This window comes from Thalassophryne amazonica, chromosome 12, assembly GCF_902500255.1.
Source record: "Thalassophryne amazonica chromosome 12, fThaAma1.1, whole genome shotgun sequence".
In the NCBI taxonomy this organism is placed as follows: domain Eukaryota; kingdom Metazoa; phylum Chordata; class Actinopteri; order Batrachoidiformes; family Batrachoididae; genus Thalassophryne; species Thalassophryne amazonica.
Window position 1 is genome coordinate 99,323,947 of NC_047114.1, and position 24,493 is coordinate 99,348,439.

At 46.1% G+C, this 24,493-nt stretch overlaps 1 protein-coding gene and 1 long non-coding RNA gene across 2 annotated transcripts in view; both read right to left on the reverse strand.

Annotated features, from left to right (window-relative positions):
• The window catches only part of LOC117522200, a 25,576-nt gene extending 18,870 nt beyond the window's left edge, over positions 1-6,706 (reverse strand). The window contains exons 1-2 of the long non-coding RNA XR_004564169.1: positions 6,695-6,706; positions 1,459-1,462 (exon numbers count right to left, since the gene is read on the reverse strand). This is a non-coding gene — a long non-coding RNA (uncharacterized LOC117522200). The remainder of the gene's footprint in view (positions 1-1,458; positions 1,463-6,694) is intronic.
• Positions 6,707-20,379: 13,673 nt separating this feature from the next.
• The window catches only part of LOC117522184, a 44,581-nt gene continuing 40,467 nt past the window's right edge, over positions 20,380-24,493 (reverse strand). The window contains exons 4-5 of the mRNA XM_034183586.1: positions 21,693-22,722; positions 20,380-21,561 (exon numbers count right to left, since the gene is read on the reverse strand). Of these exons, the coding sequence (XP_034039477.1) occupies positions 21,210-21,561; positions 21,693-22,722 (1,382 nt within the window). The 3' untranslated portion in view covers positions 20,380-21,209. The remainder of the gene's footprint in view (positions 21,562-21,692; positions 22,723-24,493) is intronic.

The following is a 24,493-nucleotide window of genomic DNA, read 5'->3' on the forward strand; positions in this document are numbered from 1 at the left end:
TGATTCCTATGAAGGTCTGTTTTTTTAATGTAAAAAAACACTTCTTTGTGTTTTTACTGTGTTAAAGGCAGTCTGTTGTCTGATGCCTTTATTTTGAAGTATTTCCGGTGGCAGAGGTTCTATATAAGTTCTTTGGCTTTTGCGCATCTAACTGCAACTTGACGTTTTCACGGAACGAAGCGCCATCTGTTGTGGAAATGAAGCACGTGGTCAGAATGGGATCAAAGGTATTTTTTGGTTTAAATTCTTCTGTGTCAGTTTAGATGAGTTTTGGTGATTTTACTGCAAGAATGTGATTAAATACGTTAAGGTAAAGGTTCAGCCTCTGAAGAAGTTTCTTAAATCATGTTAGCTTTTCCAGCTTTAGCACGCGTGCTTATTAAGGTGGACACGTGACTCGGGCTTGTGGTTAACGCCCACCGTGTTCAGAGTGTTGGTGGAGCGACAACATGCTGAAAGTGTGTCTTTTCAAATCAAATCAATTTTATTTATATAGCGCCAAATCACAACAAACAGTTGCCCCAAGGTGCTTTATATTGTAAGGCAAAAGACATACAGTAATTACAGAAAAACCCCAACGGTCAAAACGACCCCCTGTGAGCAAGCACTTGGCTACAGTGGGAAGGAAAAACTCCCTTTTAACAGGAAGAAACCAGACAGATTTCCGTCAGCGCAGCTTCTCCTTCTGACTTCAAGCCAAAGCCGTGTGTGTGAGTGTGTGTGTGTTCTCAAAGTGTTATGGATATGAGTTTATTTTGTGTTTGTAGATCTCGTGGGTTTTTTTAATTTTATTTTTGGTTCATCATGTGATCCACACAGGTGAATATAATTAAAGCAGCCACCTCATTGTGGTGTTTTTTTTTTTTTAATTATTATTATCAAAGAGAAACCTTTGGCTCATTATTTTTCCTCCCATCATTTTTTCAGCCTCACACTGGGTGCACACACAGAACTGCTGCATTTAATGATACTGTAACACAGGTGAACTGCAGCCTGATGTACGGATGCGCACACGGGCTGGACTGTGCACGAGTCCACAAACCCAAAATCAGCTCATCCATAACGTGTGTGTGTATGTGTATATATACTCAACAAAAATATAAACGCAACACTTTTGGTTTTGCTCCCATTTTGTATGAGATGAACTCAAAGATCTAAACCTTTTTCCACATACACATATCACCATTTCCCTCAAATATTGTTCACAAACCAGTCTAAATCTGTGATAGTGAGCACTTCTCCTTTGCTGAGATAATCCATCCCACCTCACAGGTGTGCCATATCAAGATGCTGATTAGACACCATGATTAGTGCACAGGTGTCCAGAGTTTAGAACAACCAACATCTTTTGCAACATTGCGTGATGATTTGCTCTCTTGTAAGAGTTTGATAATCCTCCTTTGTTTCAATTGATTCTCGTGTTGGAGCCATGATTCATGTCAGTCAACTTGGTGCAACAGCTCTCCAAGGTGTGATCACTCCTTTTTAGATGCAGACTAACGAGCAATCTGATTTGATGCAGGTGTTAGTTTTGGGGATGAAAATTTACAGGGTGATTCCATAATTTATTCCTCAGAATTGAGTGAGTCCATATTTTTTTCCCTCTGCTTGGTCTAAAAAAGTAACCGTTACTGACTGCCACAATTATTTTTCTTGATTTCTTATAGTGTTTCTTAAAGCCAGAAAGTTGCCATTTCAATGACTTTGGTTTTGTGTCATGTCTGTGATCTGCTTTTTTTTTTTCTACAAAATTAAACAACTGAATGAACATCCTCCGAGGCCGGTGATTCCATAATTATTGCCAGGGGTTGTGTGTGTGTGTATGTATGTATGTATGTGTGTATATATATATATATATATATATATATATATATATGTGTGTGAAGAGGAATTGGTAATTTGTGTTATCTAACATATCTTGGGAGAGTGTAACTGTAATCTTGACTTTCTGCAGCTTTTACATGCTTTTGTTCACACCTTCTCTCTTTTTTTTTTTTTCCCAGCGTTAAGCACTGAGGGATGAACGATTAACACCAAGAAATGAACCAAACTGAAATCTTTAGTCCGCTTGGTGAAAACTCCATCACAAGCACTTGAAATGCTTAGGCACGTGTATGGAGATAACATGTCATGAACACATGCTTTTGATGGGCACAAGAGGTTCAAAGAGGGGCACGAGGAGGTGGAAGATGACTCCAGGAGTGGGAGGCCTTCAACGAGTGTGACTGAGGTCACAACGAGCGGATAAGGCAGGTTGTGCGTGGTGATCATCAACTGACTGTTCGAATGATCTCAAGAAAGATATAGAGAATGGCACAGGATATTCCACCACCACTGCCCAAGTAAGAAAGACATACCAAGAGGGCGATGCACCACCCAAAGACAACTTTGTCACACAAAAAGACTTTACAGATGGCGAACTACAAGTGATGCAAGACGAGGTTGGGAAAATAGTCAGGGACAGCATCTGCCCTCTGACACAACCCACTGTACCACCGAGAACTGACAGTCCTCAGCAAACATGCATCCAGCAAAGAACACCAAAGAAGTATGAGTCACTCACGCCTCCCCAACACGTTAGGATCCACACAACCCCGCCCCCCGCCCCCAAACACATTAGGATCCACACACGCCACCCCAACAGATATCCTGTAGGACTGCAAAAATGGGAGGAGAAACCTCAGCATGGCTTGGATTGACTATAAAAAGGCATTTGACAGTGTGCCACACTCCTGGATCATGAGATGCTTAGAACTCTACAACAATCAATGAGGAAATAAGATCCTTCCTGAGGACACAAATGAATAATTGGAACACCACCATCACCCTAAAGCACACAGAGGGACAAATAATAATCCCAGATGTAGAAGATCAGAGAGGGATATTCCAGGGAGACAAGCTCTAATCTTTTATTCTGCTTAACAATGGACCCACTTAGCAAGATCTTGAAGGACTTTGACATCGAGTCTGATTTGGGGGAGGCAGAGGTAGGAAACATTGAGAAGTGGTGCACCATCTATTATTTATGGATGATTTGAAGATCATTGCCGACTCAGAGCAGGGACTCAGTCAGCTCGTGGAGGCAGTTCATAAGTTCTCCAAGGACGTTGGTATGTAATTTGGACTGGATACTTACAGGGGTCAGAACAACGCAACCAAGGACCCAAGTATCTCACTGGTGGAGTAGCTGAACACCTTCACACACACTTTGAGATCCAAACCCAGCAGTCCACAGCTACAACCCCTGGCAATAATTATGGAATCACCAGCCTCGGGGGATGTTCATTCAGTTGTTTAATTTTGTAGAAAAAAAGCAGATCACAGACATGACACAAAACTAAAGTCATTTCAAATGGCAACTTTCTGGCTTTAAGAAACACTATAAGAAATCAGGAAAAATAATTGTGGCAGTCAGTAATGGTTACTTTTTTAGACCAAGCAGAGGGAAAAAAATATGGAATCACTCAATTCTGAGGAAAAAATTATGGCTTCACCCTGTAAATTTTCATCCCCAAAACTAACACCTGCATCAAATCAGATCTGCTCGTTAGTCTGCATCTAAAAAGGAGTGATCACACCTTGGAGAGCTGTTGCACCAAGTGGACACATGAATCATGGCTCCAACACGAGAGATGTCAATTGAAACAAAGGAGAGGATTATCAAACTCTTAAAAGAGGGTAACTCATCATGCAATGTTGCAAAAGATGTGGTTGTTCTAAACTCTGGACCAAATACAAACAACATGGGAAGGTTGTTAAAGGCAAACATACTGGTAGACCAAGGAAGACATCAAAGCATCAAGACAGAAAACTTAAAGCAGTATGTCTCAAAAATCAAAAATGCACAACAAAAACAAATGAGGAACAAATGGGAGGAAACTGGAGTCAACGTCTGTGACCGAACTGTAAGAAACCGCCTAAAGGAAATTGGATTTACATACAGAAAAGCTAAACGAAAGCCATCATTAACACCTAAACAGGAAAAAAACAAGGTTACAATGGGCTAAGGAAAAGCAATCGTGGACTGTGGATGACTGGATGAAAGTCATATTCAGTGATGAATCTCGAATCTGCATTGGGCAAGGTGATGATGCTGGAACTTTTGTTTGGTGCCGTTCCAATGAGATTTATAAAGATGACTGTCTGAAGAGAACATGTAAATTTCCACAGTCATTGATGATGGGTGTTTCTTAAAGCCAGAAAGTTGCCATTTGAAATGACTTTAGTTTTGTGTCATGTCTGTGATCTGCTTTTTTTTTCTACAAAATTAAACAACTGAATGAACATCATCCGATGCCGGTGAGTCCATAATTTTTGCCAGGGGTTGTACATCGTCCCAGTTTCACGCAGCTTCCAACCCCATATCACTGTCTGTAATAAATAAAGTGTCTGGACCCGACGGGTCCTGACCAGCTGGGGTCACCTGGAGAGCCCCTCCTGCCCTGTATGTTTTCCACATCAACCTACTCAAGACACACTGTTTTTTTAAGTGGTGTCTTGCAGCTGTTGATGGGTTGGCTGAGCACACCTGATAGTTAATTTGCCTGGGAGTGGAACAGAGAGAGTTAGAAAACATGCAGGACGGGTGCCCTCCAGGAACAGGGTTGGTGACCTCTGCCCTACACACTGCACTGAGCCACCTGAACACTGGGGGAGCTACGTCAGGATGCTCTTCATGGACTACAGCTCAGCCAACCTCTGACCCCCATCTCTCTTCCACCAGACAATCAGCACGGCCTCCCCACCAGGGTGCATGCTGAGCCCTCTACCTGTCCAACTGCAGACCTGACCCCACCAGCAACACCACAGTGAAGTTTGCTGACGACATGACGGCAGTGGTGGCTGATTCTCAGGTGAAGACAAGTTGACCTACAGGGATGAGGTCCTGAAACTGACGGTGTGGTGCCAGCAAACAACCTGGGTCTGAACACCACTAAGACAAAGATGATCCTGGACTTCAAGAAGCACAAGGCACCCCCCACCCCACCCCCCCCAGTGGTTGGATTGTCTCTAAATATAATTTGGATGGTTAAATGGACAAATTTCATTGTATGTATGTAGAATGACAAAGGCTTTATTATTATTATTATTATACTGAAGATTTGTCTGAGGATTCCACATAAACACACAAGTACTTGGGAATATAAGAAAATGCTATAATAGAGCATAGGAAAATGAGACAGAGGAACACAAAATACCTAAACCACATAAAAAAACAAATCTGCAAATCAGAACCAACATCAAAGAATAAGATCCACAGCCATTAACCAGTCTGCAGTACCAGTGGTTTACTCCAAAATGGAGTAAAATTCATTTTTAACCTCAAAATTATACTCAACAACCCCATAATGGCAACATGAAATAAGTTGGGGTTTTTTTTTTTGTTTGTTTTTTTGTTTGTTTTTTGCTAATTTATTAAAACTAAGCATGTCCCTAAGTATTCACAGCCTTTGTCAATAGTTTGTTGATGCATTTTTGGCAGCAATTCCAGCCTCATGTCTTCTTGAATATGATGTCACAAGCTTGGTGCACCTATCTTTTGTTGTGTGGGCCGCTGAAGAGGAGGTACTGCTGGCCCACCACCACCAGAGGGCGCCCTGCCTGGAGTGCGGGCTCCAGGAGATCGGAGGGCGCTGCCGCCTCACAGGGAGTAGCCAGGGTGACAGCTGTCACCCATCACCTGAGACAGCTGATACAATCACCAGGGTAGGGTATATCAGCAGGACGGCATCTCCACCTCATTGCCGAGGATATCGCTCTACTAAGGAGGGTAACGAACTCAGCCAGTTGTGTTATTCAGAGAGTAATACTTTGTTGCTTGTGCTTAGGTCAGCTGAAGACCGTATTGGACGTGGTTGGATAAGTACTCACATTCCAATCCTACAGTGCTGTTTTTGAGTAGAGGTGGAGGTGGTGTTTCCCAACCCTGTGTGTTGCTGGGTGCGGCCGCACCCCACACCTGACTGTTTCTGTTCCTGCCAGCAGTACCGGATCCGACGAGCGGAGGCAGTGGCCACCTGGGAGTTCGGGACTTGGCGGCTCCAGTATTTCCCGGGGTTCGTGGCAGAGGAAATCGGATGGTTCCCGGTTCGACCGGACAGACGTCTCCTATCGTCGAGCCTGCCCACAACGACACCATTGGAATTCGGCTTACTGCTATAATTGTAATCTGTTGTGTTTGTTGTGCGTGTTCACAACAGTAAAGCTTTGTGATTTGACTTCCTCCATTTTCACGTTCATTTGCGCCCCCCTGTTGTGGGTCCGTGTACCTACACTTTCACAACAGGATATCTCGGCCATCGTCATGGATCCGAGGGGCGTCAACCGGCTGTGACCGGCCAATGGAAGAACAGGACGCACAGGCGTCCGCAGGAGGGGTAATCGGTGAGTTGCAGCGGATCCTCACCGCTTTCACGACTCGGTTAGATTTGATGAGCCGAAGCAGAACGTCCTCCTGAACCGCAGGGTGGAGGCTCTCGCCGTGCAGGTGGAAGCGCGCCCTCCGGGCGCCGCGCAGGTGGAAGCGCGCCCTCCGGGCGCCGCGCAGGTGGAAGCGCGCCCTCCGGGCGCCCGCGCAGGTGGAAGCGCGCCCTCCGGGCGCCGCGCAGGTGGAAGCGCGCCCTCCGGGCGACGCTGGGCTCTCCCTCCCGTAGACCTGTGCGTAACATTGACGTTCCACTGGTCGTTCAACGACCCCTCCACCTTCCCCGGACGCATACATAGCCCCCCAGAGCCGTACGGAGGCTGTGTGGAGACGTGCGCGGATTTCCTATGCAGTGTCGCTCGTCTCGCCACAGCGTCCTGTTATGTACGCGCACCGATGCTAGCAAGGTAGCTTATGTATAAACCTGCTTCGCGGTGAGGCACGCGCTTGGGCTTACAGCGCTCTGGGAGCAGAACTCACGGCTCCTTCAGACATATGATGGGTTTGTGAGGGAGTTCAGAACCGTGTTGATCACCCTAATAGAGGAGAAACCGCTTCAACAGTGCTACTGTCGATGAGACAGGGGCGTCGGACCGCAGCTGCTTATGCAGTCGCACTTCCGCATCGCGGCTGCGAGGTCCGGCTGGAATAGCACTGCCCTCCGCCGCCGCCTTTGTAAACGGACTGTCATTGGTTCTTAAGGAGCAACCTGGTGGCTAAGGACGAAACGCGGGATTTAGCTGGGCTTATCGATCTTGTCATACGATAGACAATCGGTAGAGGAACGTCGTCGGGAACGAGACGAAGGGCGTGGCCGGGCACGCGCCGTCCCTTCCCTTCCGGTTCGACTGCGCCCACCTTCCCCACGCTCCACGGCTCCGGCGCTCCGTGTGGCTACAGCTCCCCTGCTGACGAAGCTATGGACACGAGCAGGGCAACATTTAGGGCACCAGATACACAGAGGAGGCAGGCCCGCGGAGTATGTTTTAATTGTGGATCGACAGAGCACCAAGTGAGAGACTGCCCCGAGCGGTTAAACACCAACGCCCGCCCCTAGAGACTGGGCTAAGGGTGGGCCGAGACATTCACGTGGGACCCACCCACCATTGCCACACGACTCCCAGTTACGATCCTTTATGAGGAATCAACCCTGAAAGCCCCAGCACTGGTGGACACGGGCTCTGAAGGGAATCTGTTGGACAGCAGATGGGCCAGGGAGATAGGGCTCCCTCTGGTGGCGCTTACCTCGCCTGTGCAGGTGCGAGCACTAGATGGCTCCCTACTCCCTCCAATCACGCATAAGACACCACCTGTAACTCTGGTGGTGTCCGGAAATCACCGGGAGGAGATCGAGTTTTTTGTGACTCCTGCTACCTCCCGAGTGATTTTGGGGTTTCCCTGGATGTTGAAACACAATCCCCGGATCGATTGGCCGTCCGGGGTAGTGGTTCAGTGGAGCGAGACCTGCCATCGGGTGTGTTTAGGTTCCTCGGTTCCTCCCGGCTCCCAGGCTAAGGAGGAGGTCAGAGTCCCGCCCAATCTGAGGATGGTGCCGGTGGAGTACCACGACCTTGTCGACGTGTTCAGCAAGGATCTGGCGCTCACCCTTCCCCCCCCACCGTCCTTATGATTGTGCCATTGATTTGGTTCCGGGCAGTGAGTTCCCGTCCAGCAGGCTGTACAACCTCTCACGGCCTGAGCTGTGAATCAATGGAGACCTACATCCGGGACTCGTTAGCCGCTGGGTTGATCCGGAATTCCACCTCCCGATGGGTGCAGGTTTCTTTTTTATGGGTAAAAAAGACGGCGGACTTCGTCCATGCATTGATTATAGGGGACTGAACGAAATCACGGTTCGCAACCGATACCCGTTGCCCCTATTGGATTCGGTGTTCACGCCCCTGCATGGAGCCAAGGTATTCACCAAGCTTGATCTTAGGAATGCGTATCACCTGGTTCGGATCCGGAAGGGAGACGAGTGGAAGACGGCATTTAACACCCCCTTGGGTCACTTTGAGTACCTGGTCATGCCGTTCGGTCTCACAAACGCTCCCGCGACTTTCCAAGCGTTGGTTAATGATGTCTTGCGGGATTTCCTGCACCGGTTCGTCTTCGTATACCTGGATGATATACTCATCTTTTCTCCGGACCCTGAGACCCATGTGAAGCATGTACGTCAGGTCCTGCAGCGGTTGTTGGAGAACCGACTGTTTGTGAAGGGCGAGAAGTGTGAGTTCCACCGCACCTCTTTGTCCTTCTTGGGGTTCATCATCTCCTCCAACTCCGTCGCTCCTGATCCGGCCAAGGTTGCGGCGGTGAGAGACTGGCCCCAACCCACAAGCCGTAGGAAGCTGCAACAGTTCCTCGGCTTTGCTAATTTCTACAGGAGGTTCATTAAGGGCTACAGTCAGGTAGTTAGCCCCCTGACAGCCCTAACCTCGCCAAAAGTTCCCTTCACCTGGTCGGACTCGTTGCGATGCCGCGTTCAAGGAGTTGAAACGGCGCTTCTCGTCTGCACCCGTTCTGGTGCCAGCCCGATCCTAGTCGCCAGTTAGTGGTTGAAGTGGACGCCTCGGACTCAGGATAGGAGCCGTGCTGTCCCAGAGCGGGAAGGACCGATAAGGTTCTTCACCCGTGTGCCTATTTTTCCCGCAGGTTGACCCCGGCCAAACGGAACTATGACGTCGGCAATCGAGAACTCCTTGCGGTGAAAGAGGCTGTTGAGGAGTGGAGACATCTGTTGGAGGGAACGTCCGTGCCATTTACGGTCTTCACTGACCACCGGAACCTGGAGTATATCAGGACCGCCAAGCGGCTGAATCCCAGGCAAGCCCGCTGGTCACTGTTCTTCGGCCGTTTTGACTTCCGGATCACCTACCGTCCCGGGACCAAAAATCAAAGATCGGATGCTTTGTCCCGGGTACATGAAGACGAAGTCAGAATGGAGTCGTCGGATCCCCCGGATCCCATCATCCCGGAGTCCACTATCGTGGCCACCCTCACCTGGGACGTGGAGAAGACCGTCCGGGAGGCCCTGGCACGAGACCCGGACCCCGGAACCGGGCCGAAGAACAGACTCTACATCCCACCAGAGGCAAGGGCTGCGGTCCTGGACTTCTGTCACGGTTCTAAGCTCTCCTGTCATCCTGGGGTGCGAAGAACCGTGGCAGTCGTCCGGCAGCGTTTCTGGTGGGCGTCCCTGGAGACCGACGTCCGGGATTATATCCAGGCCTGTACCACCTGCGCCAGGGGCAAAGCCGACCACCGCAAGTTTGCTACAGCTGCTGCCCGTACCTCATCGCCCCTGGTCTCACATCGGCCTGGATTTTGTCACGGGCCTCCCGCCGTCCCAGGGAAACACCGTCATCCTCACGATAGTGGACCGATTCTCCAAGGCGGCCCACTTCGTGGCCCTCCCGAAGCTCCCAACGGCCCAGGAGACCAGCGGCCCTCCTGGTCCACCACGTCGTCCGGCTGCATGGGATACCATCAGACATCGTCTCCGATCGCGGTCCCCAGTTCTCCTCGCACGTCTGGAGGAGCTTTTGCCGGGAACTGGGGGCCACGGTCAGTCTCTCGTCCGGGTATCACCCCCAAACCAACGGGCAAGCAGAACGGGGCCAATCAAGAGATGGAGCAGACGCTACGTTGTGTGACAGCCGCGCACCCGGCGGCCTGGAGTACTCATCTGGCCTGGATCGAGTACGCCCACAACAGTCAAGTGTCATCAGCCACCGGCCTCTCCCCTTTTGAGGTGTGTTTGGGGTATCAGCCCCCATTGTTTCCGGTGGTTGAGGGAGAGGTCGGTGTGCCCTCGGTCCAGGCCCACCTGCGGAAGTGCCGTCGGGTGTGGCGTGCCGCCCGTTCTGCTTTGTTGAGGGCCCGGATGAGGGCGAAGACCCATGCAGACCGGCGGCGGACCCCGGCTCCTACGTATCGTCCTGGGCAGGAAGTGTGGTTGTCCACCAAGGACATTCCACTGCAAGTGGCCTCCCCGAAACTACAGGACCGGTACATAGGACCGTTTAAGATCCTCAACGTCATCAATCCTGCCGCAGTGAGGCTTAAGCTTCCGGCCTCACTGCGGATTCATCCAGTGTTCCATGTCTCGAGAATCAAACCACATCACACCTCACCCCTCTGCGCTCCGGGTCCGGCACCACCTCCTGCCCGGATCATCGACGGCGAGCCGGCTTGGACTGTGCGCCGGCTACTGGACGTCCGACGGATGGGCCGGGGTTTTCAATATCTGGTGGACTGGGAAGGGTACGGTCCCGAAGAACGCTCCTGGGTGAAGAAGAGCTTCATCCTGGACCCGGCCCTCCTGGCCGACTTCTACCGCCGCCATCCGGACAAGCCTGGTCGAGCGCCAGGAGGCGCCCGTTAAGGAGGGGGTCCTGTTGTGTGGGCCGCTGAAGAGGAGGTACTGCTGGCCCACCACCACCAGAGGGCGCCCTGCCTGGAGTGCGGGCTCCAGACATCGGAGGGCGCTGCCGCCTCACAGGAGTAGCCAGGGTGACAGCTGTCACCCATCACCTGAGACAGCTGATATCAATCACCAGGGAGGTATATCAGCAGGACGGCATCTCCACCTCATTGCCGAGATATCGCTCTACTAAGGAGGTAACGAACTCAGCCAGTTGTGTTATTCAGAGAAGTAATACTTTGTTGCTTGTGCTTAGGTCAGCTGAAGACCGTATTGGACGTGGTTGGATAAGTACTCACATTCCAATCCTACAGTGCTGTTTTTGAGTAGAGGTGGAGGTGGTGTTTCCACCCTGTGTGTTGCTGGGTGCGGCCGCACCCACACCTGACTGTTTCTGTTCCTTGCCAGCAGTACCGGATCCGACGAGCGGAGGCAGTGGCCACCTGGGAGTTCGGGACTTGGCGGCTCCAGTATTCCCGGGGTTCGGTGGCAGAGGAAATCGGATGGTTCCGGTTCGACTCGGACAGACGTCTCCTATCGTCGAGCCTGCCCACACGACACCATTGGAATTTGGCTTACTGCTATAATTGTAATCTGTTGTGTTTGTTGTGCGTATTCACAACAGTAAAGCTTTGTGATTTGACTTCCTCCATTGTCCGTTCATTTGCGCCCCCTGTTGTGGGTCCGTGTACCTACACTTTCACAACAATCTTTGGGAAGTTTGGTCCATTCCTCTTTGCAGCACCTCTCAAGCTCCATCAGGTTGGATGGGGAGCGTCGGTGCACAGACATTTTCAGATCTCTCCAGAGACGTTCAGTCAGATTCAGGTCTGGGCTCTGGCTGGGCCACTCAAGGACATTCAGAGTTGCCGCGACGCGCGAAGCCTCCGCTCTTCTTTCCATGACAAAAACTCCTGTAACAGTGGAATGTGCCATTCATTTCCAAACTGGATGCTGTGTTTTATCCAGGATGTCGTCTGACTAGCACAGGAATTGTGAAAAGACGTGGACATCAGCACTTTTTCGGCACATTGAGACAGACGTGCGGAGGAATTCCGCGCGTCGCAGCGGTGCTGCATGGCGCAAGCTTGTCTGACGCAATCACACGTGATTCAAATCCATATGGTTTTTGAAAAAAATAATAAGGTCGGATACTTTTCTAATAGACCTCGTATTTATTTATTTTCATTGTTACATGGTTTTATCTTTTCTGTTTTGTTTTTGTCTCTTTCTCTAAAATTGTATTGTAACATTATTAGTCTATTATTATTGACTATTATTGTCTATTATGTAGACTATTATTGTTGCTATAATATATGAATAAAAATAAATTAAAAAAAATTACAATTTGACTCTTTTACGACAACGAATGCTGAGCCATTAATTATACAGAAAACAAATCACAAACGTGCTGATGGAAACAGCTTAACGCTAACTTTAACATTGAAAACACCATAGATATCAATCAATCAATTTTTTTATATAGCGCCAAATCACAACAAACAGTTGCCCCAAGGCGCTTTATATTGTAAGGCAAGGCCATACAATAATTATGTAAAACCCCAACGGTCAAAACGACCCCCTGTGAGCAAGCACTTGGCTACAGTGGGAAGGAAAACTCCCTTTTAACAGGAAGAAACCTCCAGCAGAACCAGGCTCAGGGAGGGGCAGTCTTCTGCTGGGACTGGTTGGGGCTGAGGGAGAGAACCAGGAAAAAGACATGCTGTGGAGGGGAGCAGAGATTGATCACTAATGATTAAATGCAGAGTGGTGCATACAGAGCAAAAAGTGGAAAGAAACAGTGCATCATGGGAACCCCCCAGCAGTCTACGTCTATAGCAGCATAACTAAGGGATGGTTCAGGGTCACCTGATCCAGCCCTAACTATAAGCTTTAGCAAAAAGGAAAGTTTTAAGCCTAATCTTAAAAGTAGAGAGAGTGTCTGTCTCCCTGATCCGAAATGGGAGCTGGTTCCACAGGAGAGGAGCCTGAAAGCTGAAGGCTCTGCCTCCCATTCTACTCTTACAAACCCTAGGAACAACAAGTAAGCCTGCAGTCTGAGAGCGAAGCGCTCTATTGGGGTGATATGGTACTACGAGGTCCCTAAGATAAGATGGGACCTGATTATTCAAAACCTTATAAGTAAGAAGAATTTTAAATTCTATTCTAGAATTAACAGGAAGCCAATGAAGAGAGGCCAATATGGGTGAGATATGCTCTCTCCTTCTAGTCCCCGTCAGTGCTCTAGCTGCAGCATTTTGAATTAACTGAAGGCTTTTTAGGGAACTTTTAGGACAACCTGATAATAATGAATTACAATAGTCCAGCCTAGAGGAAATAAATGCATGAATTAGTTTTTCAGCATCACTATGAAACAAGACCTTTCTGATTTTAGAGATATTGCATAAATGCAAAAAAGTCCTACATATTTGTTTAATATGCGCTTTGAATGACATATCCTGATCAAAAATGACTCCAAGATTTCTCACAGTATTACTAGAGGTCAGGGTAATGCCATCCAGAGTAAGGATCTGGTTAGACACCATGTTTCTAAGATTGTGGGGCCAAGTACAATAACTTCAGTTTTATCTGAGTTTAAAAGCAGGAAATTAGAGGTCATCCATGTCCTTATGTCTGTAAGACAATCCTGCAGTTTAGCTAATTGGTGTGTGTCCTCTGGCTTCATGGATAGATAAAGCTGGGTATCATCTGCGTAACAATGAAAATTTAAGCAATACCGTCTAATAATACTGCCTAAGGGAAGCATGTATAAAGTGAATAAAATTGGTCCTAGCACAGAACCTTGTGGAACTCCATAATTAACTTTAGTCTGTGAAGAAGATTCCCCATTTACATGAACAAATTGTAATCTATTAGACAAATATGATTCAAACCACCGCAGCGCAGTGCCTTCAATACCTATGGCATGCTCTAATCTCTGTAATAAAATTTTATGGTCAACAGTATCAAAAGCAGCACTGAGGTCTAACAGAACAAGCACAGAGATGAGTCCACTGTCCGAGGCCATAAGATCATTTGTAACCTTCACTAATGCTGTTTCTGTACTATGATGAATTCTAAAACCTGACTGAAATTCTTCAAATAGACCATTCCTCTGCAGATGATCAGTTAGCTGTTTTACAACTACCCTTTCAAGAATTTTTGAGAGAAAAGGAAGGTTGGAGATTGGCCTATAATTAGCTAAGATAGCTGGGTCAAGTGATGGCTTTTTAAGTAATGGTTTAATTACTGCCACCTTAAAAGCCTGTGGTACATAGCCAACTAACAAAGATAGATTGATCATATTTAAGATCGAAGCATTAAATAATGGTAGGGCTTCCTTGAGCAGCCTGGTAGGAATGGGGTCTATAAACATGTTGATGGTTTGGATGAAGTAACTAATGAAAATAACTCAGACAGAACAATCGGAGAGAAAGAGTCTAACCAAATACCGGCATCACTGAAAGCAGCCAAAGATAACGATACGTCTTTGGGATGGTTATGAGTAATTTTTTCTCTAATAGTTAAAATTTTGTTAGCAAAGAAAGTCATGAAGTCATTACTAGTTAAAGTTAATGGAATACTCAGCTCAATAGAGCTCTGACTCTTTGTCAGCCTGGCTACAGTGCTGAAAAGAAACCTGGGGTTGTTCTTATTTTCTTCAATTAGTGATGAGTAGAAAGATGTCCTAGCTTTACGGAGGGCTTTTTTATAGAGCAACAGACTCTTTTTCCAGGCTAAGTGAAGATCTTCTAAATTAGTGAGACGCCATTTCCTCTCCAACTTACGGGTTATCTGCTTTAAGCTACGAGTTTGTGAGTTATACCACGGAGTCAGGCACTTCTGATTTAAAGCTCTCTTTTTTAGAGGAGCTACAGCATCCAAAGTTGTCTTCAATGAGGATGTAAAACTATTGACGAGATACTCTATCTCACTTACAGAGTTTAGGTAGCTACTCTGCACTGTGTTGGTATATGACATTAGAGAACATAAAGAAGGAATCATATCCTTAAACCTAGTTACAGCGCTTTCTGAAAGACTTCTAGTGTAATGAAACTTATTCCCCACTGCTGGGTAGTCCATCAGAGTAAATGTAAATGTTATTAAGAAATGATCAGACAGAAGGGAGTTTTCAGGGAATACTGTTAAGTCTTCTATTTCCATACCATAAGTCAGAACAAGATCTAAGATATGATTAAAGTGGTGGGTGGACTCATTTACCTTTTGAGCAAAGCCAATAGAGTCTAATAATAGATTAAATGCAGTGTTGAGGCTGTCATTCTCAGCATCTGTGTGGATGTTAAAATCGCCCACTATAATTATCTGAGCTAAGCACTAAGACAAAAGGTCTGAAAATTCACAGAGAAACTCACAGTAACGACCAGGTGGACGATAGATAATAACAAATAAAACTGGTTTTTGGGACTTCCAATTTGGATGGACAAGACTAAGAGACAAGCTTTCAAATGAATTAAAGCTCTGTCTGGGTTTTTGATTAATTAATAAGCTGGAATGGAAGATTGCTGCTAATCCTCCGCCCTGGCCCGTGCTACGAGCATTCTGACAGTTAGTGTGACTCGGGGGTGTTGACTCATTTAAACTAACATATTCATCCTGCTGTAACCAGGTTTCTGTAAGGCAGAATAAATCAATATGTGATCAATTATTATATAATTTACAACAGGGACTTAGAAGAGAGAGACCTAATGTTTAATAGACCACATTTAACTGTTTTAGTCTGTGGTGCAGTTGAAGGTGCTATATTATTTTTTTCTTTTTGAATTTTTATGCTTAAATAGATTTTTGCTGGTTATTGGTAGTCTGGGAGCAGGCACCGTCTCTACGGGGATGGGGTAATGAGGGGATGGCAGGGGGAGAGAAGCTGCAGAGAGGTGTGTAAGACTACAACTCTGCTTCCTGGTCCAACCCTGGATAGTCACGGTTTGGAGGATTTAAGAAAATTGGCCAGATTTCTAGAAATGAGAGCTGCTCCATCCAAAGTGGATGGATGCTGTCTCTCCTAACAAGACCAGGTTTTCCCCAGAAGCTTTGCCAATTATCTATGAAGCCCACCTCATTTTTTGGACACCACTCAGACAGCCAGCAATTCAAGGAGAACATGCGGCTAAACATGTCACTCCCGGTCTGATTGGGGAGGGGCCCAGAGAAAACTACAGAGTCCGACATTGTTTTTGCAAAGTTACACACCGATTTATTGTTAATTTTAGTGACCTCCGATTGGCGTAACCGGGTGTCATTACTGCCGACGTGAATTACAATCTTACCAAATTTACGCTTAGCCTTAGCCAGCAGTTTCAAATTTCCTTCAATGTCGCCTGCTCTGGCCCCCGGAAGACAATTGACTATGGTTGCTGGTGTCGCTAACTTCACATTTCGCAAAACAGAGTCACCAATAACCAGTGTTTGATCCTCGGCGGGTGTGTCGCCGAGTGGGGAAAAACGGTTAGAGATGTGAACGGGTTGGCGGTGTACACGGGGCTTCTGTTTAGGGCTACGCTTCCTCCTCACAGTCACCCAGTCAGCCTGCTTTCCCGACTGCCCGGGATCTGCCAGGGGGTAACTAACGGCGGCTAATCTACCTTGGTCCGCACCGACTACAGGGGCCTGGCTAGCTGTAGAATTTTCCACGGTGCGGAGCCGAGTCTCCAATTCGCCCAGCCTGGCCTCCAAAGCTACGAATAAGCTACACTTATTACAAGTACCGTTACTGCTAAAGGAGGCCGAGGAATAACTAAACATTTCACACCCAGAGCAGAAAAGTGCGGGAGAGACAGGAGAAGCCACCATGCTAAATCGGCTAAGAGCTAGTAGCTACGCTAAGCTAGCGGATTCCTAAAAACACGCAAAGTGAATAACGTGTAAATAATTTAGAGGTGATTCAGCAGAAGGAGTGCTTTAGTTAAGGCACGTAAAGATTACACTGGGAAACAAATCGTAATCTAGATAACTAGATCAATCTAACTGCGCAGATTAAACAGCTAACAGATACAGAAAAACACCGCTGTGCTCCGGAACAGGAAGTGATACAATACCGCAGTGAGAGCCAACCACCAGTAGAGGCAAGCAAGTGACAAAGAAACTGTGCAACATTTTTACTTTAACTTTACAGTTTTGGAGTAATTGTCGTCGCTACATAAATTGCAACTTGTAGTGGAAAATCAGCCTTGCAATTTTGAGGACACAGACTAAGAGAAACGCACACTGCTTTACCACACTACAAAAAAAAAAAAAAAAAAAAACTTTTGACCGAGCATGGGGTCCCACACAGGCTGGCTTCTTGGAATAGTGAGAGCTGAAAAATAGTCGTGTAAAACAGATGCAGACCTGCGTTTCAGCTGCTGCACTTGTAACTCTATTTCTGTGGATTGTCACTTTCTTGAGACTGTTCCATAGATTGTGTGTGCAGGCTATGTTCAAAAAACAAATGTACATGTGGAACAGGTGGGGGTTGGGGGAGGGGGGGTGCAGGCGTCGGTGGGTTTTGTGACATCTATTCGTGAGCTGTAGGGGAGAAGAATGTGAAAAGTCAAACAGTTGTATAGTTCCTCTTTAAAAAATGTCACTTGCATTCTGCTTTGCTGTCTGATTACAAATGTTCTAAAATGAGACTGAAAACCTGATGAATCTTACAAGAAAGAAACAAGTATTTGACTTTTAAAACTTTAATTTTGACCTTTTTTAAACAATGTTGTGAGTTTTAGAAGATTACAGCTATAGTTGTAATCCATCGATTGCGTCTGCAGCTGATGGATCGAGTCTCTGCTGTGAATGGATCCTTTTTGTTCCACCTCTGGGCCGCTTTGCGCTGCAAGTTGAAATACTCGCAGCCCTTAATCTGCTCATAACGTCTCAGTCTGCATGCGATGAAATTCGCATCCAGACAATACACAAAACAATCAAATAAAATGTGAAAATACTCAGTTTTGCCTCCATGTGAATTGGAGAAGCCGAAGAACACCATGCCTGTGCACTCGTGTTCTGCCTGCTAATCAAAAGGATTCTGCTGGTCAGAATGAACCGTTCTGACATCTATAACACCGTGCATCACCAACCCAAACCGCTCCGTAGAAACGGGCTGTCAGTAGCCTGTAAAATCCATAATTAATGGGACTATTAAGATAACGGTTCTCTTGCTGATGTCACTTCCTCCTTCTCCAATGTTGGGACTCGCCCGGAAGTTCCTGGTTTTCAGTAGCGCGCAGTTCAAAACCCGAGGATTTCTCTCTTCAGAACTGTGCACCAGGAAAGGACAAATTTCAAACTGTTTATCTTAGTCTTAACTACTCAAAAAACAAACAAAAAACATTACATATCATGTCACCTACACTTTAATGTACGATTTCTGGAGAAAGAGAGAGAAAAACACAGCTCATAACTCTGGATGTCCACAACAAAGTAAGCCATTAGGAAAAGCACCGTGCAGTCCCCAAAAATATGATTTATTAAACATCTGAACCCCCCCCCAAAAAAATAACCCTTCTTCTTTCAAGTTTGACTGCTTGCAAACCAACAGGGAGCACTACTGCCACCAACCGTTTGGGTGTGGAACATGAATGGATTCTGATGCGTTATCAAAAATAACCCGGAAACGTTCGCCATGTTAGTAAATCCAGGGCCCGTATCCACAAAGCAGCCGGAGGCTAAAAGTAGCTCCTTGTGACATTATTCTAAGAAAAATCTTAGAATTCCTCGAATTTTTCCTTTTTCCTTCCTTTGGTAAGATGAAAGTTGTCTGCAAAGCACCTTAGGCCTTAAGAGACCTCCTAAAGCCCCTTTCACACGGGCTGCTCCCAGTTGCTTCCTGTGGTGTCATGACGATGCAGGAATGTCTGCGTCAGGTGCGTGCAGCAGGGGGAGGAGAGGAGGTGAGAACACAGCCTGCAGGTTCTCTGCACAGAGAAGTCAGAGTGCAGTTTGGCTGCAGACAGATTGTGCACTCTGACTTCTACTTTATATTTGTTCTTGTGCGGAGCTACGCTCTGAGTTCTGTTGTAGTTTATCTTTCCTCCTTTGACTGCGAGATGCGCGCGCGAGTGAACCGTCCGTAAGCAAATGTGGAGATGTCTGGAGTTCCACTTGAGGTTGTCATGTCCTGTCTCAGGACTTATGTCCTTTTTTTTAACTGTGATGTGAGACTTTGAGCAGAGAACAAGGAACTAATGCCTGCAGCCAGACTTTTTTTTCTTTTAATTGTTCACATGTGTGCGCGTGAACGAACGTCCATGAGTGGACTAGAGATGTCCGGACTTTTTACTGGATATTTCTGGCAATCAGTCTGTGAGGAGGACTTTTATGGATTTTATTTAAACACATTTGTGAGAGAAGAAGCTGCTGCTGCCTCACAGTGCATCTCTTCACCAGACAGCTCCACACAGAGAGGAGCTGAGCTGCAATCAGCATTTTTTTTCTGTGGTCGTTTCTTTTTTCAGCGTGTAGTTTTTACTGCATTAAGTACACGTTATAAAAACAATCCTGCGTGATTTATACTGCGGGAACAATGGAACACAGCAGGAATTATAAATTAGCTTCCGAGTCACGCCGGGTTAACGCCTCTTTGCCCCGACTTGAGCTGGAACCACTTCCTTTCTGCGTCGAGCACAGGACGCCATAAAAATTAAACAGGTTTAATTTTTCGGCGCCCGACTTGCTTCCTCCTTTGTGCCCCTCGTGCTGTTGTGGCGCACCGAGTTGCTTCCACACGGCATTGTCATAATGACACACGGCGCAACTGGGAGCAACCGGGAGCACCCCCGGTGTGAAAGGGGCTTAAGGTGCCAAACTGGTAAGAGGAGTGAGGAGGACTTTTAAGAAGCCTAAGAGTGTCTTAAGCAGAGGAGACGGCAGAAAGACAGAGAGGAAACAGAGACATTCTTCATATGTAGGATGACAGTGAGTCAGTAACATGCGATTGGCTTCATCTATGTAATCATTTTATGTTAATTTACTGTCTTACTGCATTTTTAAATTGTTTATGTTCTTGTTATCATATACACACTTATTATTTTCATTATTGGTATTACTATGAGTGGTGGGCTCCTCAAAACCCACAGCAGAACTTTGACTGCATGCTTAGTTGGGCTCTGTGTCATGGAGTGGCGCAGAGAGGAGACGGAGAGAACCAGATGTGTGGCTCCACGCGGCTGTCGTTGCTTGTTTTCCCAAACATCAGGCACAGCAGCAGGTGGAACACCTGCAGGAGTGCGCTGAGGAGCACTGGAATGAAACTTTTAGCCGACTTGGTGTCACTGTCCTTCAGCATTACTGCAGCAATCAAACTGAATGCGGTGCAGCAGGGTTTAATTGTACGCATGACAGAGAAGAACACTGCCACGCTCTTATTAAGGATCATCACTAATCAAGATGCATCAACACATTCAGTTGCGACCTCCATGACATGAGGTGAAATGAGGGTGGTGTGTGACATTCGTGGAAGATTTTTTTTAACAGCCAAAAACATGCTCCAGGAAAATCACAAATATCACGCACCAGCACGCACTATTAAGAAACCTATTCAGATGCATTAAGTCACATTAAGAATGTCAGGAATGTGCCAAGAATGATGCAAATATGACATTTGTAACGTGTTCTGCCTATGTGTTAACACAGCATTACAAATTTATCCTCATGATTACATGTCTTAGTGCAGTTCAGGTTATATGATCAGTTTATTTCATTGTCCATTCACAACTAGGAGGGCGGAGTGCATTTGTTTTTGTTTTTTATTTCTCCTCCCCTTTCCGTGACAACCAATCACAGCTCTTAGAGTCATACCTAGCAACTGGATCAACCCCGCCTCCTCACCAAGATAGGAGTTTCTGTCCCCTTTGCTCAGTCTTGCTTTCAGACACCTGCTGGCTAACTCTTAGGGTGAAGTTCCTTGCCAGGAAATTTTAGGCTAAGCTAGGAGCTCTTTGAGAGGAGTTGCTTTGTGGATACGTGCCCAGGATTTCCGGGAATTTCCAGAAAACGTTCATCACAGAGTGGCACTTTCAGGTGGTCCACCCATCTTGCCACACTCAGCAGTTCAGTGTTGGTCCAAGCATTGAACACCTTTATGGGTATGGACACCAGCCTGAGCCTCTTCAGTCCTTCGACACTAGTCTTTTCTCCAAGAGGAAGGTAGCAGGTGGACACACCCAGCTGAAGCAGCCACCACAGTCTCAGTCACTGAGGAGGAGGACTGATGAACTTTGTAATTTCTTACTGCTTGTGTAATTTGTAATTTTATTACAGTTCATTAAACCAGCAACAAAGACTGAATGCATTCAAGATAAACAAACCACCATGAGTTGTTATTGGTGCAAAATATATATCGAAGCATATAATTGAGAACGTCCATCAACACTCGGAATGTGCGTCTACACCATTTTGTAATCCCACCCTCCTGTTCTGCCAGGGCACAGCTCCCACACTATTGTAGTACTCAGTCAGGTAGTCTCTCACTCTTTTCCCATCTATTGTTGCCGTGTTGCCTATTTGCCTCTGGATTCCATGAAGAGGATTCTCCTGGTCTTGCTGTCTCCACAGCCCTGGTTGTACTTCATGTGTCAGTAGGTCCTCCCAGTCTGCCGCTTGTTGCATTGTGGCAGGATTCTTGTCAGCCAGCAAGTTGTGTAGCGTACAGGCTGCCAAGACAATCTTGGTGACAGTCTGAGGTCCCTGAATCATGCACGAGTGGAGACACCTGAACCTGAAAACATAGTAAAGTCATTGCATTGTTAGAAAATATCTTGAACAAATATGAATTAAAATTTCAAGTCACATCATTGTGAAAAAAATGGCAAAAGTTTTCATGAAATACAAAGATATACTTGTACATACCTGTTGGCCAGGATGCCAAAAGCATTCTCCACAATCCTGTGGGCCCTGGACAACCTGTAGTTGAAGATGCGCTCTGCTGCTGTCAAATGTCTCTTGGAGTATGGCTTCATCATCCAGCTTCTGAGAGAAAATGCATCATTACCAACAAGGAAGTAGGGGACATCAGTGTCATCACCTGGCAAGGGTTCACTTGTTGGTAGACCAGCTTTGTCCTGATCCAGAGCATGATACAGTCCACAATCCCTGAAGGCTCCAACGTCAGAGTCGGCTCCATAGGCACCCACATCCACATACCTAAACTTGTAGTTGGCATCCACCAGGGCCAGCGTGATGATGGAGTAGAAGCCTTTGTAGTTGTAGTACAAACTGCAAGAGTGAGGTGGCGCTAGCACTCTCACATGCTTGCCATCTATGGAGCCACAGCAGTGATGGAAGTCCCACTTGTCTGAGAAACCCTGGGCCACCTCCTTCCACTCCTCTTCTGTTGTGGGACACATGAAGGCCATCTCGTGGTAGTGGTCGTAGATGGCTTGGCACACCTCTGACACAACACTGACGATGGTGCTATGTGTCACCCGGAACTCATAGGCCAGTGACTTGTAAGAGTCCCCAGTGGCCAGATATCTCAGAGTGATGGCCAGCTTGAGTCCAGGGAACAGAGGCTTTCTGCAGATGCTTGTGTTCTTCTGGAGCATAGGGGTCAGGTCTTCCACCATTTGACCGAACATCTCTGGGTCCATTCTGACAAAGTTCCTGAAGGACTTGACATTCCCCTCTCTAAGGTGCTTCATGAGCTTCTCATACATGTCATACTTGTGTCTGTTCAAGAGCAATTCTCTCACCCACACAACCTTCCTTTTTCTTTCACATCTGACCCTCCTTGTCCTGGCTCTGGTCTTCACGACCACAGCAGCAGCAAGGAGACATACTGCAGCCTTCAGTATATCAGCTCGGTCCTCATCCAGCAGCTGGTGCATTTCTTCTCGGAGGTCCATCTCGCTTGACGTCTGATGTCTAAACGATTGCTGGACTGGGGAGAAGCACCATATTAATATAGTCCAGATTTCTCAATTGTCAATCACAACTGTCACATGACCTTTGCAAGTGGCAAAACATTTGCTATTTTCTCACAAAACATTTGCACAATATGTATGCAAACTCTCCAAAAATTTTGGGCCAAATCTCGCCAGGAGTTTGTGCAACATATGCAAATGTCCCCTACCAATTCAGTGTTATTCTAAATGAAAACTATCGCTAACTTGCTTATTTTCCCAGAAATTTGTGTCTCCAACAACTCACCAACAGTCACAGCCCAGTGAGATATTAGCTCAACGACGCAGACAATTCAACTAATTAAGCATTTAGATGCTTTGACACTTAAATGAGGCCGATCAAACACCACTCTGTGACTTATCTTTGTCAAGTGTTTATTGTTATTAGCCAACAATCACGTTACGCCACGAGCAGCTCGCTCAACACCATTAGTGAAGCAATACGAATCAATGCTTCATATGAATCAGATTGGCAGAAGCAGGCTTCAAATAGATATTGAGCTCCAAATATCTTTCTTCTGGAATGTTTTTCCAAACACAGAATTTAATGACAGCTGTGCAAAAATTAAATCCTCAGTACCAACAGTACCGGCAAGAGTGGGGGAAAAAAAAAACATCACCACATTTTCAGAGTTTAGCTTTGATTTGGTACAGAAGCTCCAGTTCATCAAATTAAACCAGATCCACTCTGTTTGTAAGATAAGAACCCTTAATAAAACTTTTTTCTTTTATATTATATATTTTATTATGCACAGGCAAAGTATACATGTCTATTTGTTAATAAGAATGCATTTTTTCATAATTTAGAGTGGTTTGGGGATGTTTTACAAGGCTGGAAGGGATTAAAATTATTTTAATTATTTTCAATGGGGAAAATTTGTTTGAAATATAAGCAAATTGGCTTATGAACTTGGTCATGGAACAAATTAAACTTGTATCTCGAGGTTCCACTGTATATTGTTTGATTTTTTTATCCTTTTTTCTCTCTGGGTTTCTTTTTGTTATATTTTGTTAAGCAGCTGTCTGTCTGTTACCTGTTATTTGTTTAATGTTCACGGGAAAAAAAAAACTTTTTTTTTTTTTTTTTTTTACACAATCTGTATTGTATATTACATTTGATTGTTTAATAAAAAGACTTCAGAATGAAAGAAGCTCAGTTCTCGAGACAGCCTTACTGTGCAGCCTTAACGCTGGTCTTTAAAAAGCGATTTCCAGACAGAAACACTTGCTTAATGTTGCATTCAGAAACAGGAAGTGTTGGTGCGTCCACAGTGACGGACGCAACACTTCTGAGATTGGAGATGAGAAAAGTATGTGATTCGTGCTTGTATTTTCAACCAATCAGAATGCAGCTCCATCATGCCTCCACAAAACAATGACGCGGCTCTCACATCCTGTCACAAGACAGACGTGACAGCAAATATAAACTGACAAAGACTTTACAATTTCAAGCAGCTGTAGCAACCCTGTGAATAAATCCTCATTGCAACGCGACATCAAAGTATTCATGATTGTAAAGCTATCTATGCACGTGGTAATAATTAGTGGTCGATGTATTTTATTGGTAATTATTCCTCACGCTCAGCAAGTCAGCAGGTGCGTTTCCAGAAATGTCTTGCTCTGCATTTCTCTGCATGTTATGTACATTTCAGGAAAAGCAGAAACATCCTGAAGGCTGACAGCATGAAATGAACACTGTTACATCTGATAACGAAGCTTCTTTGCTTTCATTGCAAAGTGAAGGTTCGG